At 41.9% G+C, this 20,779-nt stretch overlaps 2 protein-coding genes and 1 non-coding gene across 3 annotated transcripts in view; all 3 read left to right on the top strand.

Annotated features, from left to right (window-relative positions):
- The first annotated feature begins 3,485 nt into the window (after positions 1–3,485).
- LOC118406183 (late histone H2A.1-like) lies at positions 3,486–4,643 on the top strand. The gene has a single exon (XM_035806066.1). It carries the CDS (start codon positions 3,559–3,561, stop codon positions 3,982–3,984), a length of 426 nt encoding a protein of 141 aa, XP_035661959.1. The 5' UTR covers positions 3,486–3,558; the 3' UTR covers positions 3,985–4,643.
- Positions 4,644–6,596: 1,953 nt separating this feature from the next.
- On the top strand, positions 6,597–6,669 carry Trnav-uac. Its single transcript has one exon. It is a non-coding gene; the product is annotated as a tRNA-Val (tRNA).
- A 2,380-nt stretch (positions 6,670–9,049) lies between these two features.
- LOC118405978 overlaps positions 9,050–20,779 on the top strand; it is a 29,875-nt gene continuing 18,145 nt past the window's right edge. Inside the window, exon 1 of the mRNA XM_035805832.1 lies at positions 9,050–9,210. The gene's annotated coding sequence lies outside the window, so the exon portion shown is untranslated. The remainder of the gene's footprint in view (positions 9,211–20,779) is intronic.

Consider the following 20,779-nt stretch of genomic DNA (forward strand, 5'->3'; position numbering starts at 1 on the left):
TAGGTCTAAAACTCAACAGTTTGCCATCTCATACATCCCAAGACTCATTAGTATTTGGAATGGGCTAGATGGGAACCTGAGAGCCATGGGCCGCTGTGTCTCTCAGTCCTCACACATATCCACCTTCAAACGACAGTTGTTAAAACACCTACACAACCGATTCACACAGCTCTATGATACAGACACCCCATGTACCTGGACCTCGTTCTGCTCCTGTTCGACGTGCTTCGCAACAAGAGCACGTTAACCGTTCAACTTTGTATGTATACATTGTGCATTTTGTATATAAGTTATATTTTGTTTCCGATTATCACTGTGCATATTCTTATTATTTATTTGAATGTGTATTGTACATAAGTTATTTTTTGTTTCCGATTATTCCTGTATATACCATTGTTGACTCTTATTATTTACTTGTATTGTGTATTTTGTTTCGGGGAGACAACTTGCAGAGGTGGTATCACCTGTTTTGTCTCCCCACCATTTTATATGGGAAATGTAATAAACAAATAAACAAATAAGTGCCATTGGATTTCAGTCTTTTGCAGTCTATCCAGCTATCCGCTGGCCGGCCAGTTCACTCCTAGGCCAATTAACTCCTACTAGACTTTTATTCCTAACTTGGCCAAAGTCCCCTATTACTATTTACTATTCGCTAGGTCGGAGTCTGGTAGAGACTACCCCCGTTCATAGGCGACGCCATCTTGAGTTTCTAAAACCTTCCGTTCGTCATCTTGTTTTCGGTCTGTAGGTAAGGCGGTAGTTGTAGTATCGTTATGGATTACTAGTCGGCGCTTCATAACCATCACGTTGCTAAATGAAGGCACCATCTTAGATTCGTCGATGTAGGTTAGACATCCAGGTAATAAGATACACCAAAAAGTAGTTACTCAAGCAACTGGATATGGTTGAGATTGCTACCAGATTGCTGAAAAACCATTCCGACAATTTAACTTTATCACCAATATCACAAATAATTCAAGAGTATAAAGAAGCAATTACATTGCACGGTACATATGATGTTAATATATACTCCATTTTAGATGATATGTGCTTGTACACTTAAGGTCCTGACAAAATCCACTCTGAGATGATATTATATAATGAGATCGAAGACGAACGTCACTTTGTAATGGATTGTTCTCGATATAATGACAAACGCACAGATCTGTTCACATTACTTTCCGCCTGCTCTAAAGAATTTGCTAATCTCTGTACGATAGATAAACTCAACTACATTCTGGGAGGCGATAATCCTCACTGTGTACAAGTAGGCAAATATATCCAAGAATGTCTATACCGTAGAACCAATAGTGTAAATGACATGCTAGTACCTATGTGTTGATCTATTCATACCTATAGATATCCATATATGTGTTTTTAGCTGTACTGTAAGTAGTTGTTATACATGTAGACCTTACGAAAGCCGCTGTGCCTTTGTTGTGTCAATAAAGATTTCTCTAATACGCTTGTTAAAGTCAGAGCGGCGATTATCACACTTCACCGCTAGGTGTCGCTGAGAATCCAGTGTGTCCCACAAGTTGTACCTATCTCCAAGCAGATGCATCCAACTAAATTCCCCACGTTTCTCAAACTCCCGTTCTTTCCCCGATGGCCCATGTATTGATGGATTCTGTCTTCGCCCATGGATATTGTCTTTGGATTGAGGCATGAATGTATCTATGCCGTCACTTAAGGTAGAATACAGACATGTGACATAGTGAGAAGTAGATCAAAGGTGGATCATACGATTAGCTAAGGGGACCAAAATGACCTTGACCTTTGTCTTGTCAAGACCTACCCATACACCAAACGTCACCATAATTCAGTGTCTCATATTTCATAGAGTTCTACGCACACACGGACACACACACGCACAAACGGGTACACACATACACACACACACACACACACACACAAAAAACACACAGAAACGCATGCGAACAGAAAAACACACAGACAGACACACGAACACACACACAAGCGAACTGAAATACACACAGACAGACATACCCGTGGACACACACACACAAGCGAACTGAAATACACACAGACAGACACACCCGTGGACACACACACACACAAACGAACTGAAATACACACACACAGACAGACACACGGACACACACACACACGAGTGGAAAGGCACATTATAAACAGACACGCGGACACGCGCTCGCGTGCGTGAGCGAATCACACACTATAACTAATGTTCTATGTGCTGATACTAAAGAAAAGAGTTACACCACGTTTTATCGTGTGCTTTACTCCAACATCACAAGGCTTTCTGTCACGAAACACTTCCGTCTCAGTGTGTGGCAGACCTCCCATCAAGACCTGGACCCTCGCCACTTTTGTAGGGATAAGGGGAAGGCCCGGGGAAACAGATAGTCAATTCGTCACGACATGTCACAAGATTCGCTTTGGGCTGTTCTTTCGAGGACAACTTCCCCTGGAGATATTGCCGCCCAACTTGTTACCTCCACGACAAATGGAGGTTATTATTCGCATTATCTGTATGTATGTGTGTCTGTCGTAATCTCTAAGCAAATCCTACGGTAGCATAAGATAGTGTCAAAAGCTGGCAGAGGAGTGAAGCCGGCCTAGGAGTGTTTTCGTTACCCTTGCCGTAGGGTCTGCTTGGAGATTATGTCTGTCTGTCTGTCTGTCTGTGTTTCTGTATACTTGTGGACAGCATAACTAAAGAAGCTTTGAATGAATTGTGGGGATATTTGGCATGTGGGTAGGTATTTTAAAGACGAAGGTCACGGTCAAGTGTGCCCCCCCCCGGCGGATATAACTGGTACTGCAGTGGAACTAGTTTAAGCATCTCTTGGGGTCTGGACATGCTATGCTCTTGATGACTTTTTGTTGCCAGATAGCTTTTAAAGTAAAAAAAAAAGAAGTGGTGTAGGTTTGGGATCCCCAGCAGTTTGATAGCTGTTGTAAGTAATGTTACTTTATAGTAAAACGGCAATTTATGTGGCTGATGCAGTAAGTTATCTATACCAAAAATACCAGCCTTTCTCGTATCTTTACTCTCCTTTGTTGTAAAGATAATCACAGCGTTAAATCTTACTGTAGACTCAAGTCAACACGCTATAGCCAGGGCAATATATTCACACAGCAGAGGTACTATAGTTTTTGTTTTATATACCCGTAAACCGCCTCATGGCGCAACACACCAGGTTTGTACCGAAGAGTACAAGCTGACTTATTTGATCCACTCACACCGGGAAGGGCCCCTGCTTTCCGATAAGTGTGGTCGATTCTTTAACATGCTTGAGGTGTGGCTCTCCTCAAACACTGGACCTCCATTTACCGTCCTATCCGCGGGACGTCCCTTACCGAAGCTAGGTACTCATTTACGCCTGAGTACTGAGAGGAAACTATGGGACCCAAACATACACCACGTATTCCATACGTCACAAGCTATCTGCCACATAAAAATCAAGACCATAGACAGGCATTTCTTGAGTGTTCATGCGTCTAGCCTGTCAATTCCTTCTCAGCCTTCTGTTCAGTCCACGTGGTGAAATCTTCAAGTAAAGTAGGACAATGTCTGGACGCGGTAAGGGAAAAGCAGCGGGCGCCAAAGCCGCCGGTAGCCAGCGGACCAAGTCAGCTAAGGCGGGTCTACAGTTCCCAGTCGGCCATATCAAGAGATATCTGTCCAAGGGCAAGTACGCGGAGCGGATAGGAGCGCGCGCTCCCGTGTACCTGGCGGCCGTGCTGGAGTACCTCACCGCTGAAGTTTTGGAGCTGTCCGGTAATGCGGCCAGAGACAACAAGAAGAGCAGGATCATACCCCGCCATATCCAGCTTGCGGTGAGAAACGACGAGGAGTTGAACCAGCTCATGTCGGGAGGGACCATCGCACAAGGCGGCGTGCTGCCAAACATCCACAACCAGCTCCTGCCCAAGAAAACCGGGAAGAAAACCGCCGGCGAGTCCCACCCGTCTTCACAGTCACAGGAGTACTGAACTGGACAGTTCCCAACCAAATATTGAACGAATTGACCAAACTGTTCTGACGCAATAATGTGATGCATCGTAGAGGATTTCAGGAAAACAATAACTAAATAAGTAGGAAAACAATTGTATTTCAGGAAATGTACAGACATTTTTTGGAGACGATTCAATAGCGGAGCTTTCTAGCTTTAGATGTTAAGTGGCCAAAACTGTTGCGACGCAAGTAATGAGATGCATAAGTAGAGGATAGTTAGCTCTTTCGCTAGATGTACCGACAATTTTGGCGACGCCTCAATGGCTGAGCTTCATAGCTTTAAATGAAACGACCAAAACTGTTCTGACGCGTTCTTGTGATAGGACAAGGGGGAAATTGGTTTTAATTTTGGCTGCTTTTCTATTGATACTGTGCAATATATGCTTTTACTCAAAATGATAACCGAAATTTCACCTGACTGAACAGAAGTGCAATATGTGGAATTTAGGAATATATGATTTCTCAGAAATAATGAAGTTACATTTAAAAAAGCCTGTATGTTAGTTTGTAAATGGCGTGAAGTTTGTATTTTGTGTAAATGGACTGTTAACTGTTTCTTATATTGTGAAGGCCTTGTATGGATGTAAATGTGACAGTTGTATATTTTGAATAAATTTTCATTTTAATGAAAAAAAAATACCATAGCACATTCAGATCAAAAGATACAATAAGCAGAATTTCTGCTGCAGTACCAAGGTCACATACCAGGGGGGGGGGCAAAATTGACCTTGACCTTAGTCTTGACGAACACCTACCCACAAACCAAATATCATCCTAATCCATCCAGAGGTTCTTGAGTTATGCTGACTACAAAACTACGGAAACACAGTCAAACAGACAGACACACACTCCCCCCAAAATTATATTTTCATTTTTCATGGAAATGATAAGTGTTACGTACTTTCCATAATCTCCAAGCAGATCCTACGGTACCATAAGACTAACTACAAGGTCACTATACGTATTACTGTTTCGGTGTCATACTATGACCGTATATAAGATCAAAGCAGAATGGATTAAAAGCAGGTGTTTCCGTTCATTAGACAGCTTAGAAAGGATATCTTGTGGTTTTAGAGGAAATCCCAAAACAAATAGGAGGTTGTGAGAAGTCCAGTTATCCAGTCAAGATCACATATCAATGACATCTGTTTTGCACAACGCACGGCACTTTGGGAGATTTAGGTAGATTCAGCCAGGGTATCAATGAAAATAATTTCAAAGCTCTACAAACGAAAACATGAAACACTGCATGTTGTGCCAGAAATCTCATTCTGTTGCGTTCAAGGTCATGCGACGCTCCAATTGACCTTGAGAAATATGAAACAAGCGTGACGTCATTTCCGGTTTTCATAGGAGAAATGTCTCACCTAAAACGTATAGCATTTGAATTTGGCTACAGCTTGAATTTGGCTACTTTTTTTGCTACCACTGCTTCAGTATTTTCTACTGTTATACTGTTCATTGGGTCACTTATCAACCTTTCACTACTACCTATACATCATAATGTTGGGGAGGGGGGCACTTTTTTAAACCTTTGTTTACTTATGAAATCTCAAATCGGCCAGTAGATATCTCTTTTCCATGCTGTTTTAAAGCAAGTGATCTGTAACGATATTTACCGAACTCTCTCAACACTTTCTCAGTCAAATATTTACCACAAGAAGATTGTGTTGAGACTCCGTAACAGTATTTGCTGAGGGGGTTTACATTTGCTAACCTTGACCCAGAAGTAGGCAAGAGTTACTCGATCGTAAAATGCAGAACATTCTGTCTTCCCGATAACATGGCAGACGACAACATTAATCTTTCTGTCTGTACTACGCAAAACTACGGTTGACTTTTGTGCAACGCTAGTTCACCTTTATCCGTAGGATAACCATTATCCGTTCCTTTTTAAGAACAAATATTTAGGGAAATCAAGTCGACAGATGATGGTTTATTTAACTGCAATATTTTGAAAATAGTACAATTTGAAACTACCTTCCATCGGCTTTATACCATATCTCTGGATACCCTAGTTAGCAACACATCGGATATAGGTTACCCCGCGGACAAAGGTGAACTAACGTTACACACTAGATACTTTCGTATCAAACGTATTAACTATAAAAACTATAAAATACACATGAAATATAACCACTGCCTATAAAGAAAAGCCACCCCCAGTAATATACACAGAATCATCATGTACATGTATATCTAACGACTCGACAATTTTTTTGTTATGCACATATCTGTGTATCACATAAATCTATGGACTTGAAATTATGCACTTTTTTAGTTACCGTATCGGTATATCAGCTAGATCTATATAGTCTAGATATTTCTGTACTTTTTTTACGTAATCGTATCTGCGTATCCCTTTAAATATAAGTCGTTTGGAATGAGTTTGCAAAAAACGCTAGTTTTGTCTTAACATGAACTCCATACCCTGCATTACTGCGTATCGACACACACTGTTAAATATTGTTGAAGGACAAATGTATCAGATTCTAGATCTGTACTTGATATAATTTGTCTTTGTTAACTCTTTTGAGAGATATGGACAATGTATCATAGACGGATGGCGATAGAGATTTGATGTACAGCTGGTCCCTTGGTGTAGCGGTTATCACATCTGCTTTACACGCAGAAGGTCACGAGTTCGAACCTCGTAGGGGCCAATTCAACTTTTTGGGGGGAGGGGTGCAGTTTTTCTGTTTGTGATATCTTCCGACGCTACTTTCCGTCTTGTAAACGGCAGGGGGAGGGGTAATTGTGTTTGGGCAGGAATTAGGACGCGGTGGTGGGTAGGGGACAAGGACAGGTTTCGGTAGAGAACGTAGGGCATGGGTAATGGGGGGGGGGGGGGTGTCAGTGGATGGGCAGGGAAAAACGGCCAATGGGCAGGGAAAAACCATAACTGTACAAGGAGAACTAATAGGACACCAACTTGCCTTCCTTTCTGTTTGTTTGCTTGTGTGTATGAGATTTCTACACTTTCTATTTAGCACGGCAAACGACACCACACCCATAAACTAGCTTGATGGATGACTAGAAACAATGCTGAAGCCGTTTTTGCTGGATTCGACATGATAACTATCAGAGTAACGTTACTTGTGATGATATCGTTTGAAGGCAAGAAAACCTTGAAAAATGTCAACCCTGACAATTGGGAATCCGACCAATCATGCACAACTGGTCCCTTGGTGTAGCGGTTATCACATGTGCTTTACACGCAGAAGCCCACGAGTTCGAACCTCGTGGGGCGCAATTTCAATATTTTGGAAACTTTTCGCCGTTTATTTTGGCGCCAATTTCCCATCACATCTTTGCGCAACATTTGAACAAACGAGGACGCAGTTTATCGCAAATAGAACGTGAAAGACATTTCTAGAATATATTTTTGTATTAATCATCAGCTATTCAGACACTTTTGGAGTGCAAAAGATAAGTTTTTGTGCCCTTGACTTTGTGTATGACGGACGACATGTTCCGTTACCATGGCGACCACATTCTTGGCGCCAAAAGGCGACCTGGTTAGCCGGTCGCGTGCGCCCTTGTCATTTATTTTTCTGTGACAGAATCACGAATGCTTCGAAACAGATGCAGAGCCCAAAGACCTCTGTCTAAGGTGGGCCACGGAGAGTATAGCACTTCGCTAATGATTTCTGTCATTTTACATTATCTGTTGCGTTTATACATACGGCATTCTTCAGTGAATTCTGTTATTACCTTCACAGGGCTCGAAATACTTTTTCTGCATACCTGCACTGGTGCAGGTAACATTGAAAATTACCTGCACCAGACAAATTTCACCTGCACCGCCCTGAATTTAAGAAGTATGGATCATACTAGAATTGTTGAGGAACCATTGCTATGTTTTCTTTTATACCTAAAAGGTGGTAACAGTCAATGCAGCTTATAACGATTCACATACACCTTCATCATAGCTATAGGACATTCATGTATAAAGCCCAGTACATGGACCAGTGCAGGTTAGGTGCAGGTAGACACCATGGCCAGAAATACCTGCACAGCTCCAATTTTACCTGCACTAACCTGCATATGCAGGTATTTCGAGCCCTGGCTTCACCAAGGGGAGGGTTCATTTTTTTCGATCCCGTTTGTATGTGTTGTTAGCTTCACTGAGGAAGCTATGGATGGATCCTTATGATATTTCGTAGGTAGGTAGAGTTCGGGAAAACAAAGGTCAAGTTCGATGATGCGACTTCTAGCGGATTTGTATGGTATAACTTCCGATTTCGCTATCTCGTTCTCTAGATATCTTTTGGGACGAAAACGAATGAGTGTACCCTAGTGACCTTTTAAACTGTAACGACCGATTTTGTTAGAAACTTTGAAAGAAAATAGATTACGAAGGGTTTGTCGGTTTGTTTTGAGCTTTGTAGGTTTACCACCCTAGCATATTTTGGGGAACTGCAGGGTCCGATTTTGTTCCAAGAAGGGCTTGACGGTTCGTCGTGAGATTTGTAGGTATACCACCATAGCATATCTTTTTGGAACTGCAGGGCTTGACGGTTCGTCGTCAGCTTTGTAGGTTTACCACCCTAGCAATTTGTTTGGGAACTGCAAGGGCCGATTTTGTTTGAGCCTTTAAACGGACTACAAAAGGCTTGGCGGTTTGTCATGAGCTTTGTAGGTTTACCACCATAGCATATCTTTTATGAACTGCAGGGGCCGATTTTATCTGAAACTTTGAAAGGGGATAACCCAAGAAAGGCTTGGTTTGGCTCAAGATCCAACCATTATTGGCTTCAGACATATGGACAGGCCTACGCCAATGTTGGCACAAACGTTCGTGCAGCACTATGACCAAGACAGGCATATCGCCAAAGCCAACAAGCACCCAACACGACACTTATCTCTTCATCGTTTTCACCTATAAGCCACAAAGGTGACAAGAATACACGTCAAAAATTTTAAGTAGAAACACTAGACTAAACACTGTGTCATCCCACGTTCTTGGTAGTACCTCCTCATCAGGTATAGAATTCCCACTACTGTGTAACCTATGGGGTCTTATCTGAGAGGAGGGTGCTCTCGGTCCCAGAGTCCCATGCGGCTCAGTGTGTGCAGAAGTTGTTGGTGTCGTCTGCACGGTGTTGGTGTCTTCTCCCGCCGATTCTTCAAGGTACTTATTCCAGCCGTACAACTGACTCTACGTAAGCTGACCGAAAATTGAACGTCGCAAACAAGAAAAGGTGGGTGATTTTAGTACCTGTAACTCTTTCTCTGTCAACTTGTGTCAAGTTAGCCAAGTTCGCAAACTGAGTACGAGGCATAAGAGGCCTGTGGTACGGTATAGCCTTTAGAGTGTGCTCCGGAAAGTTGTGTTAAAAGAGCGATAGATATATACACCAATATATCATGAGGAAAAGTGGTATGATTTGATTGGCGTTTTATTAGGACTGTGTGCTTCTTTGAAAAGATTTTTGGACCCGCCAAAACTGAAGGAAAAGTTAGTTATGGAGGACGCACACGTCCCTACTGTTGAGGTTCAGTTAAAGTCGCTATCTGCGTAGTAAATTTCCAGTCCAACCGTTTGAGACCATTTAAAGATCCCTGTGCGCCAATTAAATAGTGCCCTCCCAGTCTACATACAGGTCCCTAAGAATATATGGTTGTAACTTATTCCGTAAATGGGATCTGTCCGACTTGAACGCCAGTTGCGGCGTTTTTCTAATAAAGACAAGTAGCGCAGAGATTATCGGCGAATGAGGACCGATATCTTGGGCGCTGTGGGGTTTTTAACGGCACGTTTAGTGTAATGGTAGCCAGGCTGTGATAGGGGGAACGAACTGTATGTCACAGGTGCGGTCCAGCTTTGCCCTGCCACGCGTTGTGCCTGAAACCAGTCCAAATAGATGGTATGACATCACTGCACTTATCCTATTGTGTGTCAGGTAGTGGTAGGTACTGGTACAACGTATTGGTACAAAACTTTTTTCTTCTTGTTTGACCTGTCCAGAAAAAAAACGAACCTAAAAATTCAGTGGACCGGATGTTGAACCGATTAGAAAATGAACAGATTATACCGGCAGGCGTTCACGTGTTTTGAGGTTTACAGGTCCAAGAAAATAACAAGAGCGAAGTAGAGGAGAGTTGACAGTCAATTTTACCAAGTTTCTATAGTTTAACTTGGTCTGACTTAACAAAGGCAGTTGGCGTTGTTTACATGAAGGTATGATACTCCACCGAACAGATTCCTAGGCATTTGTAGCGAAATGGGTCACTGTTTTGAATATCGCCCATTCAAAAGTTTTCACAAATAATAAGATCCAGGTTCAGATCCGGACCTGATTTCCCTGGATCTGGACCGTACCTGTACCTGAATTTCATTACCGGTACCCACCCCTAGTGACAGGTATTGTCGTGGCACGGTGGGCCTTGTAGTTCGGCATCTTGACTCAGAACCTGGAAGTCCTATTATATAAAATTCGAATCCTTGACAGATTCCTATGTTGCATCCCTTGGGAAAAGCAATTTACAACTATGTTTTTCTTTGCGTAACTCAGGTGTAAATGAGTACATATAGTTTCAGTTATATTAGGGACGTCCTTCGGATAGGGCGTTAATTGGAGGCCCCTTGTTTAAGGACAGCCACACCTCAAACACTTTAAAGGACCGACTGCGCTTATCAGAAAGAGTAGGAGTCCAGCCTAGTGTGAGTGGATCAAATACATCTGTCCGGATACGGAGCTTGTGTTGTTCAGTACAAACCTGGTGTGTGAATATAATACACCATGAGGCGGTTAATCGGGTATGCAAAAGAAATAAGTTATGACTACAGACAACAGTATTTTGTAGGTGTTACGTTCTAAAAAAATTACATTTGCAGTGAAATCTTTACTATTATCATACAAGTAGACTTGCCACTGTATATGAACGCTTGAGATTTCATAAGGGATGCTGAAATTATCATCTTATGTCTCAAATACTAGAATTTCTCATTTTCAAGTGCAAGCGTTTCGGACAAGAGTAAGCATGTGGCAATGTTAACAAATTGTTCCAATACTAAGAAAGAGCTACTGAAAGTTGGCGAGTCTAAGACACAATGTGGTAGCTAGCTAGTGCGACACATGTTCAAAGGTAACTATATTTTATCCATCGTATAGTATAGTTTATAGGTAAGGTTTTGCCTGTGGTGGTCACTTCTATCCAATCTGTTACAATTCCATCTACGTTAGGGCCTTCTACTATACTTTCACGGTCTTTTACTTTTGTTTATCAATATTTACGTCTCAAATTTTTGCCTGAATTCCCCCAGAGAGATAGGTTTATTTCCCTTTCCCTTTCTCTCACTCTGCCAAGACGCTGAAACGAGCTAGAGAAAGTTCCTAAGACGTCTTGGCTCGTTATCAAGAACATGTGTCTCAGAGCAAAGGTTGAAGTGGCAGTGGACTTAGAAAAGGAAAGGGATGTTTATATGCGTGTTGCACTCTCGTGTAAGGCCACAGCAAGTAAATTTTATGGATGACATCCTCTGCAGACGGCAAAAATAGTGCGATAGGGCGAAAAAAAAACGACGGGTGAAAAAATAACAAGATGGCTACTTTTTCAAAAATAGGCACCATAAAGTTGTGATGACTGTTGTAAAAAGAATTTAAGGGACAAAACATGGTATCAGAACCAACAAGGCATTCGTTCCTGTATCTAAGACGTGTACTGGTGTGGTAAAAGTGACACTAGTGTGGTAGAGTGGCACCACCAACAAAGTTGGTAACCACACTCATGGCTTCCATATTTATGTCACTTTTACAACTATCCAATAAGTTTCATTTCTACAACTACAGTCCTGGGTACCTCGCAAGTGTCAATTCTACAAGTACAAATATTAGACTACAACACAATATATTTGCTCATTTTGACCATTTGACAATTCCTAGAAAAGAAGAAAATTCTTGTTTTTTTCTCCTCTGAAATCAGGCGAAAATTAATGCGCGCGCTGATGTCATCCATAAAATTTACTTGCTGTGGCCTAACCTCGTTGAAGGGTAGGCCGGGATATATGATTGTTGACATGGCGCGGTGGATACAGGAATGCGGTAACGACGATCTGGGATCGGGATATTTGAAGTATTGTTTGATGTTCGCGGTTAATGATGACCCACTTGGGATAACGATTTCTATATTTGTACAGGACATTTTTTTTAAATGTAGGCCATTTTGCGACACTGATTGTGAGCTGGGCTATATCGTGTTCTCGTATTTTTCTGATGCAATAAATGTTTTCAAAAAAGCCATATCGATAGTACAGTATAGTATATGGAGTTGAGGTCTAGGCAATTTTGTCCAATATTGGGTGCACGTTTTTTCGTCACTGATTTTTTCACTAATTTATGTATATTCAGGATACTATATCTACATAAATGTTGTGTAACTTCATATTCAATGTATTGTCACGAAAGAAAGTAGAAATGTCGTTATTAGCATGCCCATAAATAGATGCCTTTTTTTTCCATGAAACGCCTTGCAGAACTCTTCCTTGCAGAATGATGCCCCAATTGATTAAACTATCTTTCCAGCCTAATTACAAACCTAATACCTAATGAAGCCTGACCGAAATACAACTAATAAGCCAAGAAATGTGGTCTGGTAGTCAGTGGCTGAGAGCTGTTGACAGACATGCAACATGCCTGGCTGCTTTCCGATCTTCAGTTTGACCAAAAACATCTCACCGTCAATGTAAACAGTGCTAGGTCACTGCGCCAGGCGTGTTGGAGATGTGTGTGTGTGTGGAGTTGAGTTGATATACTGTATGTACGGAAGTAAAGCGCCGACGGACTTTGGAACGCATAGAGCTTTGAAATCAAACAGAGCTCCGGAACACATAGAGTTTTTGAATGGGACTTTGTAATACGTAGAGCTTTTAAATGGAAATTTTGGAACGCATTTATATAGAGAGCTTTTAAATATCTTTTTTTTCAGTATAGACTTACTGAATAGAACTCCCATCATTCTGCAAGGAAGATAGAAGCGTTTCATTGAAAGAATGCAACGTATGAGCATACTGTACTATCATCCAATTGCAGATCGAATTTTCCGACTTCGTCAGAAATAATGACCCACTCACTTCCGCCACGTGACTCAACTGAAACATGAAGTCAGGGGTGTTCTGACGACTTACAAAAGTAAATTGGGGATACTATTAAGCATCCACAATTCATATATCATAGTATATGAAAACTATATAAGTTCACATACCTAACACAATACAGATACAAGAAGGTCACACACTGGGGGGGGGGGTTGACCTTGACCATCGTCTTCAACGCCTACCCGCATAGAAATATAATTTCAATCCATCCCCAGGTTCTAAAGTTATGCTGACTACAAATATACGGAAACTCAAACACGGACACACTGACAAAAAAACAATACCTCCAATTTTTAGGGAGGTAACAGTTTTCAGAATGCCTTCTTAATTAAAGGCGTATTGAAAGTATTCTACTTGTTGAAATCTTGCGCGCACAGCATGCAAGGAAAATTAAACCTTCCGCATGGGTTACAAGAACAGCAGCTCTTCATACCGAGCAACTTAAACGGTCGAAAGAGTCTTGTTTTCGTAGGTGTTTCGAGTGAAACTCGGTCAACTGATTAGCAGAGGGGTCGGAATTTCGACACAGATTGACAGGGAGGTATCCGAGGGGGTTATTTTGATACTTTTGACCCAAACACGTGCCGGGGACCTTAGCGCCCTCCAGGCAAATGGTTGCCCACCATGTGTTGTAGAGTCAGACCACGGTTCAGGGGCCGGTAGAGAATGTAGGACACGTTTTTGAGGACCATTGGGTCTTATTTGTCTGCGCTACTTCTCTGACCCACTCAGTGTATGCTTGTTCTGTACCTAACCATAGACTACATGTACATAATCACATATAGGAGTATAAGTCTAACTTTTGCCTGTGCGCGCGCGAGCGCGTGTGTTTATGAGTGTGAGTGAGTCTGTGAGTCTGTGTGTTTTTGTGTTGTTTGTGTGTGTATCTGTATGTGTCTGTGTGTGTTTATGTGACTGTGTTTCTGGGTATATTTGTGGTTATCATAGCTTGGGAATCTCTGAAGGGATTGTAATGATATTTTGTTTGTGGCTAGGTGTTGGGAAGACGAAGGTCAAGATCGATTTTCAGCCCCCTGGAGTGTGACCTTGGTACCGCAGCGGAACGTCTCGTTTTGTATTTTTTGTATTAGACATGTTGTAGTCTTGATCTTTTAGTGACAGATAGCTTTTGATACAAGAAAGAACTGGTGTAGGTTATATCAGCTTGCACAAGAACTGCGGGGGCGTTTTTTCATAACAAATATGCTCTTAGGAGACAGTGGATTGAATATATGTCAATCAATGATGAAATACAGAATTTTTTTTATTGCTGCTGTGCATTCACCACCACAAAAGCCAAATTTTTAAATGATAAACATATTGTTTGGAAGTACATACAGAATATGGTTCTTCTGCATTATTTCAGAGTGCTTCTTCCGACGATTTGTAAAGACAACTATTCAAAAGAACGCACCGATTTCCTATGTATCCCATCATGGCCATGTAACTTTATTTTAAGGGAAATGTAACTTTTTGCCTGGTAACAATTTAGAATTACTACCTCCCGAGGTGATCTGCTCTTAACCGTTTTTCAACGAGACCGTTCAAAAACCATTGGGCCATAATTGAAGCCAGTGTACCTTGCCCTAAGGCCTAGCCAAAAAAATGTTCTGTTTCTGATTTCGGCCCTTAAAACAATTGTCGGTGGGGATTCTTTTTCTCAACAAATACTGCTTAACAATGTAAAGCTGAAATGTATCATGAGGACACTAATATTTTCAATATCATATTCCAACTACACAGACATATATTGTACAAGTACAGTTTTCTATGTCAACAGAAATAATGATAATGTTGGAAAATGTTTCTTTAACATTTCTTAGGTGACAGAAAATTATATTTATAAATCCTTTCCCAGCGATAGCACTCGGCAGACTTTCCTAGGGTCTATTTTAACTTGCTTGTCTCTACCAGACTCCGGTCTGACCGAGAGGCCAGGGATCCAGACTTCGGTCAAGTTAGGAATAAAAGCCTAGTAGTAGGCAAAATGGTAGGAGTTAATTGGCCTAGGAGTGAACTGACCGGCCAGCGGATAGCTGGATAGACTGCAAAAGACTGACAGAAATCTCATGGCAACTTATTTGTCCCTATTTGGCCAATTTCTTCAGTCTCTTTTCGGTCATCCAGCTGACACGTCTGCTTTATAGAGACTAGGGTTTGTCGGGTAACTGAAAACATAACATGTTTTTCTCAGGCCTTAGCAGTTGTTCTAAATTGATTGTAATTCACAGACGTCTGGAAGCAAAATGGGGAGAATGCAATACGTAAGTCTTCCGACCCCTGAATCTGTGAATGTCAGACGACGTTGGCGGATTTCATGGCCGTCCGCGCCTCTTTGGCTACCACATAGATTGTGCAGATTGTCTCTTAAACTTTGAGAACTACATGCAGTATTTGATGCTAGTGAATAAAAAAACCGGCAAGAACAGAACAACAAAGATAAAATCTACGGCATTTACCTATCTGTGCCAAGAGCTATGTACCGTTGAAGTCCCGCTGCAGTACTGCTATGAGGCCCATTATTTAATTTGTACCGAGCCGCTTTGGGGATTTTGCTGTCCTCACACGCACACACACACACACACACACACACACACACACACACACACACACACACATGCGCACACACACACACACACACACACACATGCACACACACCACACAGACACACACACACATGCACACACACACACACACACACACACACGCACACACATGCACACACACACACACATGCACACACACACACACACACACACACACACACCACACACACACACACACACACGCACACACACACACCACACACACACACAGCCAGATAGATACACAGGCAGTCAAGCACGCAAATGACACGGAAATATAACCTTCCTACCAATAGTAACCAAACACATGCATACGGCATTATCTAATTCAGTGCCTGATGATCAGTGGGTGTTAGATAGTAATGGTTTCTATTATCAGATATCCTCAGCTGTTATTGCTTGTTATCTATACGTAATATACAAGGAAGTCTGGATAGTTTCAAACCATGGAATGGCTATCATTAGTGGTCTTCACATACAGAACATTCGATTAGACATAATTGTGTATATCATTGACTTGAGCTACTTTCCGTGTGTCCTAATGCGAATACAGTCATATTCTGTGTATGTAGGCATTGGCGTAGGCCTTGCCAATGTTGTGCCCCGACTAGGCCATGTTGATTTGATTATATGGCCATGGATGACATCATCTGCAAACATTAAAATTGATGCAAGCGTGCGGAAAAAGTTTGGTCCCCCGAAAAGTTGCCTTCATTTTGAAATCTTAGTGGTTAGGAAAGTTGACAATAGATTCTCAATTTTTGTTCTTTCAAATTTTTCCCTGTGACCTTGGAAAGGACGTTGGCGTTCTATTACCGTACATTAATATGTGTTTCCGATATATTTTCTATTTAGAGCTGCGCGGCATATATTTTGCAACTGCTCTGTACAATTTACCCATTTAATCAAATTAACATCAAGTTTTTATTTAGCATCGCCCCTCATGACATTAGTTTTGTAACTTTTGTCAGGCCTTGTCAGACACAATGTGTTTAGCCATTGGCTGAGCTTACTGGATTTGATTTAAGTACTACTTTTTTAATGTACGCGAGACTAGTGGTTACTTTATCGTATAGTGTGATGTAGCATGAATATTTTAGTTCCTAAAATTGATATCTATCGGAAAATAAGAAAAGTTTTATTGCAAACTTTTACTGCAAATACATGCCCATGGGGCTAATACACTCTATTGTAGAGTTTTGAACTCCTTTAAGTACAACACAACTCTGCCATGTCTCACGGATGTTATTTGACAGACCTTCTCCTCACCTCCGTTGTAACAAGCGTTTACATGGAGGTCCCACATGGGGAGTGTCTGACAACACTGAGGGTGTCACAGCTACACACAAAACACAAAACAACACGAGATACTGACCAGGCCACAAGGGACTAGTCTTACTGGTGTTTTTTTCCAAATCTTTCCAAATATGTTTTATTTGTTTAAAGACGAAAGACATTAGAGCAATGTGTCATTGTTTGGCTAAGATAAGATTTGTGGTTATCAACTTGAAACGATCATGGAAAAAAACACACGATTTTTGGCCGCAAACTTTACCTAATACCTAAAGAATACAATACGCAAATCATGCGAATTTGAATATACGCTCAAATGTAAACAGGGCCTTAAAGGTGAGTTCACAAGTGCGTATATATTCAAGTCCGTATGAGGTCCGTATAGAAGTCTTAGCCTCTACCGGGCTCCATAGGTTGCTGGAAAAATAGTAGAAATTGGACAAATATAGACAGATAACATGCCAGACGAGTTAGCTGGGCATCAAACCATACTCCTTTGGCATGTTATTTGTCTAGATTTGTCCAATTTCTACTATTTTTCCAGTGACCTGTGGAGCCTAGTAGAGGCTAAGTCTTCCATACGGACCTCATAAGGACTTGAATTTATACGCCCCTGACACGTGTGAACAGGGCCTAACATGATTAAGATTTGGCAGCCCTAACTAGGAATGTCCGGAGAACCAGACAGATAGGCGAGCTGACACGGGAAAACTTGCCAAGTTTGAAAGAAGGGACCAACGGCCTGTGGAGCCTGGTAGAGGCTAGGACTTCCATACGGACCTCATAAGGACTTGAATTTATACGCCCCTGACACGTGTAAACAGGGCCTAACTTGATTAAGTTTTGGCAGCCCGTACAGAGAATGTCCGAAGAACCAGACAGATAGGCGAGCCGACACGGGAAAACTTGCCAAGTTTGAGAGACGGGACCGCAGCCAAACGAGACGAGTCATTTCCTTCTAGTTATGTCCAGACGCCGCTAAAAAAACTGGCTCCAGCAAAAACAAGCACAAGACGTTTTAAATCCAACCCCAATTTAAAACAAATCAGGCAATTTAGGTGGCATCTCACTGCACTTGGGGCACCAGTCCGGCACTGCGGGGTTCGAAAGATTACGAATTTCTGAGAAAGGTTGCCAAGTTTGAAAAACGGGAACGCAGCCAAACGAGACGAGTCATTTCCTTCTAGTTATCCAGACGCCGCTAAAAGTGCACCAGCAGAAACAAGCACAGGACTTTCTGATCCATCCCCAATTTAAAACAAATCAGGCAATCATTTAGGTTCAAGGACGTTGTAGTGTACCGTACCGGTACAAAACCGTTTTTCTTGTTGAACCGGTCCAAAAAGCGGCCTTGAAAAAATTCAGTAGACCGGATTTTGGACCGATTAGAAAATGAACAGATTATATCGGTAGCAGTTCACGTGTTTTGGGGCTTACACGCCTAAGACTGAATACCAAGAGCGAAGTAGTGTAGATTTACAGTAATTTTTACTCTAAGATTCTACAATCAAACTTTGATTTAATACAGTTAATAGTAGATGGAAATAGGCTTCCTCAGAATTTTTGCATTTTTAGCTGGGTCGCAAACCATTCTCCTCGGCTAGCTAACTCATCTGGCATGTACATGTTTTGCGTCTATAATTTTCCAGAGATCTGTGGAGCCTGGCAGAGGCTAAGGACTCCATACGCACCTCATACGGACTCATACGCACGTGTGAACCCCCTTCCCCACACGTGGTCGTAAATCTGAAGTATAAGAGGGGAGAAAAGACTACTTAACCACCTACTCCCTTGACCCGACGCGTTCGTTAGAAGGACACAGAAGATATACAGACTACCATGCCGTAACGGTTTCCCGATTGTTTTTAATTTCCGGACTGACAGAAATACGTTAAACCCGACCAAACCATTTAAACAGAGGGGCAATCCTTTTAACCTCCGCCATGTTGACTTCATTTTCGGTCACCTGTCGTGTCGACGCAACGTCAATCATTGGAGCGCTAAATCGCTGCAACATCACGATCTACACAAGAGGGCTAAAATACCATCACAGTCAATTCATAGCTTCATGACTCGTTTAGCCAAAGTATGCGTAGCGGTTAAGGTACTGGTGACTTGTCCAGAACTCGGGGTTCGAGTCCCTTGACATGCTACTGATGATGTGCCCTTAGGAAAGCCACTTTACCCGACTTTTCTCACTTCACCAAGGTGTAAAAATGTGTACCTGACTTCGGTTGAGGAGGTAAAAGGCAGTGGAAGGAGAGGGATGGGCTCCACCTTCCAATACTGTACCCTAGACACAGTGAAGATAACAACCCATTGTGCTTTCGGCCTCAAATCAAAAGGCTATGGGACTAAAGGCTATGGGACTATATTTATGAGGCACTATCATGATAATAAGTTATCAAATTGCGCATTGCCACATTTCCCTTATCTCTTTCCATGAGGAAAATGGGAGAAAAAGTCACACACACAGACAGACAGACACACACACACACACAGACACGCAAGCACACACACACACACACAGAGACACGCAAGCACACACACACACACACAGACACGCAAGCACACACACACACACACACACACACACACACACACACACACACACACACACACACACACACACACACACACACACACACACACACAAAAGCTGCCGAAAACAATTGGCGAAAGCACATATTTAGTATCCTAAATAGAGGCCATTATGGACATGTCACTGACCAAAGATAAGAAGTGACAAATAGCAGCGGTAACAACTTTGAGTTTAGACGTGCCTTTTCTGTAACATCTCACCTCATGAACGGGTGACGATACACGAACACACATGTTTACGGTGTTCGACAGGGGAGGGGGGATATTGAAGAATAACCGGCCATGTGGCCTTAAACAGACTAGAAGCCCACTTATTGTGTTCTGTTGCTGTGGTGGTCTGAACGCACTGCAGCTGCAATCAGTTTTTCTTCATAGCTCTCCACTTTATCAGGGCTTGTTCATTTTATGCCATTCCTTAGCTACCGTAGTTTTTTCAAATGCCGCAACGTTCCTAGTCCCCCATTTTTAGGTCTACTCTCAGTAAGCTCAGTTGGCTCTTGTAGGGTATTCCTTTTCGGATTTATTGTAATAGTGAATGATTTTATGCGAAGTCCAAGTTATTGGACGAATACGACTTTGATGCACGTCGACCACTTAGGACTATGTCACATTCCTAAACCGGGACCCGGGCGGGCAGCTTTCTGCATGCAAGAACGAAAGGTACGATATAAAAGACACCACTACACAAGACGTAAAGAGAATAGCCGATCGAGGGCATTATTTGTGTATATTTTTACGTACACATTTTTATTTTTCGTTTCCAAAAACAGCCCGGCAGGGCCCCGGTTTGGAAATGTAACATTACCATACCCTTACTCTGTTGTATAGACTTCTTGCCATTCAGTAACAAGTACTTTTGTCTACAATTTGGTGTTTATTCAATGTGTCCTTTTGAGCATAGATGGCGAATAGCCCAGTGCTCGTCCTAAATTAACACAGAGACAGCAAAATAAAGTTTACAGACAGTTCAGCTTAACATTGCACCAAATCAAACAGGCATACCACAAACTTATTAGTCGTGGACAGACATGATATATCTACAATACATTAGTTGTGTAAACTTTTGAAGTGAGCATGAATTTGCTGTATCAGTACCAGTCAAAATATCTCCTATTTCTTTTCAAGTATGCTTTGGAAAGACTTTTTAGAATTGCCTCAAGCCAAATTCTTCTTTCAAACATCACAAATGACAT

The sequence above is a fragment of the Branchiostoma floridae genome, chromosome 18, assembly GCF_000003815.2.
Source record: "Branchiostoma floridae strain S238N-H82 chromosome 18, Bfl_VNyyK, whole genome shotgun sequence".
NCBI classification, from domain to species: domain Eukaryota; kingdom Metazoa; phylum Chordata; class Leptocardii; order Amphioxiformes; family Branchiostomatidae; genus Branchiostoma; species Branchiostoma floridae.

Bases quoted from the DNA above. Each gene is read 5' to 3' on its own strand.
- LOC118406183 (XM_035806066.1), top strand. From the start codon at position 3,559: ATGTCTGGACGCGGTAAGGGAAAAGCAGCGGGCGCCAAAGCCGCCGGT.